Source organism: Haliotis asinina, chromosome 5 (genome assembly GCF_037392515.1).
Source record: "Haliotis asinina isolate JCU_RB_2024 chromosome 5, JCU_Hal_asi_v2, whole genome shotgun sequence".
NCBI lineage: Eukaryota > Metazoa > Mollusca > Gastropoda > Lepetellida > Haliotidae > Haliotis > Haliotis asinina.
This window is the reverse complement of record NC_090284.1, coordinates 57,028,920-57,034,767: the sequence shown is the minus strand read 5'-3', so window position 1 is coordinate 57,034,767 and position 5,848 is coordinate 57,028,920. Positions and strand designations below refer to the sequence as shown.

The 5,848-nt window shown below is 40.7% G+C and overlaps 1 protein-coding gene across 1 annotated transcript; it reads left to right on the top strand.

The window, feature by feature from the left end:
• Nucleotides 1-705: 705 nt before the first annotated feature.
• Nucleotides 706-3,267, top strand: LOC137283752 (toll-like receptor 4). Its single transcript, XM_067815422.1, has one exon. It carries the CDS (start codon nucleotides 706-708, stop codon nucleotides 3,265-3,267), a length of 2,562 nt encoding a protein of 853 aa, XP_067671523.1.
• Nucleotides 3,268-5,848: the final 2,581 nt, after the last annotated feature.

The window sequence follows — 5,848 nt, the reverse complement described above, 5'->3', positions numbered from 1 at the left end:
ATCTCCGTACTTAAATCCTGCAGTTAGTGCTCTGGCGACAGTCAAATGTGTTCTGCTCTGAATGCAGACTTCCTGTGCTCGTGTCCCAAAGTATTATCTGTTGGTTCTCGGTTGGAGACGTTTGCTTGAAAGCGGGCTTTATGTGGTTGAATAATAGTCGAAATGGTTCGGGGTAATATTAACGTGACAGAGAGGATCACAGATCCATAGACCGTCTCTGTAATTACATGCAATAAATCGGACGTGGACACAGTTGTTCTAACAGGGTTCTAACCGTACGGTCACTCTGTTCCTGTCGATGATCTTGAATGATGTGATCTCATGGTTGACCATTTCAGGCAGGTCTGTATCTTTAGATAAAACTGGGGGTAAAGGGTCTTGCCAGGGGGAAATATTAGGCTGTAAACATGGAATATAACTGAGAAAGTATAACTTGAAGGCATCTTGCAAACATACGGCATTCTGGATAAGTATGAACGAATGAAATTCAAAAAGTTTCCAGTTTGGAACAAACATAGACATTATTCCCAGTTTGTGATACTCTGCCACTTATTTCCTTTTGTCTTATGCTCTGTCACTTATTCCCCGTTATCTTATACTCTGTCACTTATTTCCTTGTATCTGCCTACGGTTGTTTTGCAAACAGGTAATACCATTACAAATTAAACGTTTGAAAGATGATTGATGAAATATCATTTGCAGGAAATGGATGGACTGCCGGTCTTCACACTGACAATGACGATATCGTTTGTGATGATGCATATCGTTCACGAAGATGAAGGATGCAAAAGGATAAATGTCACAATGGGATGTCCTGTATTTAACTGCTCTCACTTGCATCGTAACACAATACCCCGGTCTCTTCCAAGGGACACCTGTAAACTTTATCTCCAAGGAAACAAAATCACAGTACTACCTGCGGGTTCTATCAAACGGTACAGAAAGCTGACACTCTTGGACTTGTCGCAAAATAAGATTCATGAAATTCAGGAAGGAGCATTTGACGGAGCTGAGAAGTTGCTGACACTTTTCTTACATGATAATGCTCTGCACTTTACAAATTCTTACCCAAAGATATTTAAACCTCTTCGAAAATTAGAAAGGCTGACTCTTCATTGCAACAACTTATCCGATTATGCTGATGAAGTATTGAGCGACCTTACATCCTTGCGGCAGTTACAGATGGATGGGCTCAAAAACAGATCCTTTGGAGCTGGATATGGAAATCTCTCAAATCTCCACACGCTGACGTTTTCTGGTAGATGCAACATTCAATGGTTAACCAAGGACACTTTCAGGAATGTAACCCATTTACGAAAACTCAATGTTTCATCTTGCAACGTAACCACAGTAGAGGCGGATACACTAACACCCTTGAAGAACCTAACAACGCTGGATATATCTAAGAATCGAGCATTAAAACTAGAAGGTCTTGAAAATATAACAAATGGCTTAAAGGACACAGCCATTCGAAAACTGTTTGTCAATGAGATAATGAATACCCAAAAGATCTGCAACATCATTCGAGCAGAGCACATAAGGAATCTGCAGAATACATCAATTTTGGAAATACACGCAAATGATAACGGTCTTACCGGATTTGGTGAGAAAACGCTTGAGGTGTTGCCGCCGACACTAAAACGTACTTACCTTCTGTTTAATCGATTTTCATACGGTCCTTACCTACATGACCTCCAAAACCTACTTGGCCTTGAAGTGCTGATTTTGAATGGTAAACTTGATCCCTATCACATACTTCCCTTTGGGACATTTTCGCTTCGTCGGGCACTGCACATGAATTATAATCTTCGTGCATCCAACTTGAATGACATACAGGTAAAATGTGCTGATGCCTCTGACATCATTGACAATCAGGGGGATGGTTTCGTCCAAACCTTGTCCTCAGGACTGCGACGTTTTAGAACCAGTCATAAACATCTCCTTCATGTCCCACCCAATTTGACAAAGTTCGAATACACCTATTCTGAACTTTCATTCTGTATTTCAGAGATCCACTTTGGAGAAAATAACTTACAAATTATTAATGTGTCAAGCAATGTCCTCACAATATGGCAGGGACCTATATATGGTCTCCACAAGTTAACTCATTTATCTCTATCAAACAACATAGCTCAATCAGTCTCCACATACTTCTTTTCACAACTGCCACAACTCATTCACTTAGATATATCTTTAAATTATTTAGGACTAAGCATTGCAAATGATCGCAATGGAGAAATATTTGAGAACCTAACTAGGTTGAAATTCCTGAATTTGAGCCAAAATGGCATTGAGATTGTACCCAAACAGCTGTTTCGGGGACTCCGGTCGTTAAGCACTTTAGATTTGTCTATGAATAGAATCAATAATTTTCCATCTAGTATTGCTCACACTAGTCTCCTCAGTACGCTCATTTTAAACAAGAACGAAATGTTGAATATAAATACTAGGGACTTAACATTAGTCGAAAAAATCGTGAAAAATCGCAATTTCACCATAGATGTATCTGATAATCCATTTTCATGTGTTTGTCAACTTATCCCATTCCTTAATTGGCTGGGAACGACGTCAGTGAAAATTGAAAATTATGACCGTTGTAACTGTAGTTATGAAGGTTCCGCCATGAATATAGAAGTGCACCGAGTTGACATTATCCGTAAATTGTCTGAGACGTGTAGCACACATTCTGGTCTTACAATGGGTATTGTTCTGCTCCTTTTCTTTCTGACCTTAATCGTTATTGTTTCAGCTGTAGTATACCGATATCGGTGGAAGCTTTCTTACTTGTATTACGCCACCAGATTACGGTTCAAAGCAGATAAAGCCGATGAACTTGAATATGATTACGATGCATTTGTGTCCTTTGCTGATGAGGACAGATCGTTTGTTTTTGATGAACTAATTCCGTCCTTGGAGACAGGGAAAGGGTTACATCTGAACATTCACAATCGGGATTTCCTACCAGGGAGACCTATAGTCGAGAGTATTATTGACGCTATACAGCGAAGTCGAAAGACAATTTTGGTGTTGACCCCAGAGTTCTTGAAGAGTACGTGGTGCAGGTATGAGCTGGAAATGGCCACCATGGAACGTGTCACTACTGATAGAGACATCCTGGTGATCCTGGTAATGGGGCATATCCCCAAAAGTGATGTTCCACCTGAAATCTTTTACCATTTACACACAAATACGTATCTAGAATACCCGGATGATGGACAGACTGGCCAATTCTGGACGGCTTTGTCACATTCGATCACAACGACCTAAAGTGGACAATGTTTTGTTATCGTAGAATTTGTATCAGTATCACTTGAGGTAACTCAGAATAGGCCGCACTGTCAACATTAATTTATCTTGCTGACATGCTTCGCTCTGTGACGTTATGAGATCAAACTGAAAGAAAACAGCTGTGGGACTGAGGTGAGGTTTACTTGCTGTGTTAGTAATGAATTTCAATGAGCACATCATTTTGAAGTTTCTTGCCTAGTAATATAGTGAGCAAGAAAAACTAGAAATCCAGTTGTAGCCTGGGTGTCCTCTTGAAGGGGAATACGGGATGATATCTGACGCTCAGAATGTGCTAGAACGTAATGATCGTGTTCACGTGATCCAATCAAATCGCAACATTGACAATATGTCTGTTGGGGGATCAGGTCTGATGATAAATTGGAAAGAGATCATACTGATACACAATGTATTGGTAACTTTCTTTTGTATATCCGTATTTTAATGACTGGAGTCGTTGGAACAATGTGCTTGAGGTGTTTAAAAACCACTTGATTTGTTGTTGAGGATTGCAACAACAGATTGCACTTGCAACCATTGAGTATTAGGCCGCTGCATATTCAATAGAACTTTACGCGGCAAGTATCTTTGGTGTCATCAACAGGGCATAGCATCGGTGCCAGACGCTTTGAACAGCTATCCGGAGACATACTAGCCCCCGACAACGTTCCATTACGTAACGGAAAGACGGCTTTCTCCTGACGTTATCACTTTGACATGACAACAGGAAATAGATAATACTGATGTACAGTGTATCGTTAACTTTTTTGTACATCTGTATTTTAGTGACTGGAGTCTTTGGAACAATGACTGGGGTCTTTGGTCACGCGGTCGCGATCATATGCTGTAGAAGGTCGTAGGAGTTAACGTGCTTCCTCTACCTATACTAACTCATCCCAGAAGTCACTAAAGTAACCTAAGAATGGGAGTTAAGGTTAACCTTTGTAAAGGATGCTTCGCAAAAGGAGTCCCAGGTCACTGACGACCAAGAGTGGGCTCCAGTACATTTCAAAGTACTGGATGATAGTGACGGGGATGGTGAGGTGCGGTTGTCAATCGTAATCCCCTTTGGGATCGACGGAAGGCACACTTAAAATTCAACGCACATGAGACCACTTGCTGGTGCGATAGCACCGTACTTTGTCCCCAAGGGTGATAAGACATGATCCCATTGTACAAAGTTCGAGGATTAGGCCTTCACCAACCTGCTTGCCATAAAAGCTGACTATGCTTGTCGTAAGAGGCGACAAACGGAATTTGGTGGTCAGGCTGGCTGACTTCGCTGTCAACGGTTCCCATTTGCGCAGATTTATGCTCATGCTGTTAATCACTGGATTGTCTGGTCCAGACTCGATTATTTGCAGACCGCCTCCATATAGCTGGAATATTGCTGAGTGCGGCGTAAAATTAAACTCATTTACTCACTTTGTAACCTGTAGCACAGGTATACGTGTAAATAGCTTGTAACGAAATTCGGTTTTATTCTAATTAAATTATTGATTTTCGTTATTTTGTGTAATTATAGTATTTGTTTTCCTTCCAGTGAATTATTGTAAATCAAGATTTTTCTGCGTCATGATATTTTTGCCACTTGTCCAATTTTATTGTCAGAATGAAGTGCATCTGAAAGTTCTACCTACTGTTAATGTAATCACATATTAGAGACTCTTGAATCTAATCTCTAATCAATCTCAGTTGAGTACTTCCATGTACGCATAATCAGTGATGATGTTTTCACAACAGTGGTGCCTGTCCGGATTATCAGACGAAAGAGTTATTTACTAACATTTGTTCAAGTATCCATTGTTTGCCATGTGACGTGCGAGTACTAGTAATGCTAGTAATTGGGTCTTCCCCCAATGTGTTCTCTAGAACTGTTGTTGCAATTCATAAAATGAATGAATAATAAAGAGATAACGATACACGCTATTTGCTGAATGTTTATTCCGTATGACAGGCTAATTGCATCAGGATATTTTTGCGAGTTTGTCATTAATGGTTGTCCTCGTCAACAACATGTGTACAGTGGTATCAGTGTATTCCAGGAACTGAGATGTTCCCGCCAAACGTAACATCACCTATTAACACATGTACTCACCACAGAGAGAGAGAAAGAGAGAGAGTGAGAAAGAGAGAGACAGAGACAGACACACACACATCCTTTCCCACAGCAGTGCTAATACTTATTTCTCAGGATCGGTTTCGGTGACAATGGCATGTAATCTGATTGACTTGGTAGTAAAACGTGAAACAGGCGTGAAGCACAACCACAACCGAGATGCATGAGATGTTGTCTCGTCACAGGTCACCTAAAAGTTGTCAGGCAATACATAGTTTGTCGTCTCGTCACAGGTAGCCTATAAGGTGTCAGGTAATACATACGTCACATGTAGTCCGATGACCCATGTGCAATCGTAAGGTCTCCTGATAATGATGAAAATCATTTACATAGTATCCGTAAAGATCTGTTACTGCAGCCTCCACAAGCAGATAGTTGTTCAGGAAGATTTGTCCGCAGACACTCTCAATAATCACCTGCACATGCCATGTATCCGAGCTGAGA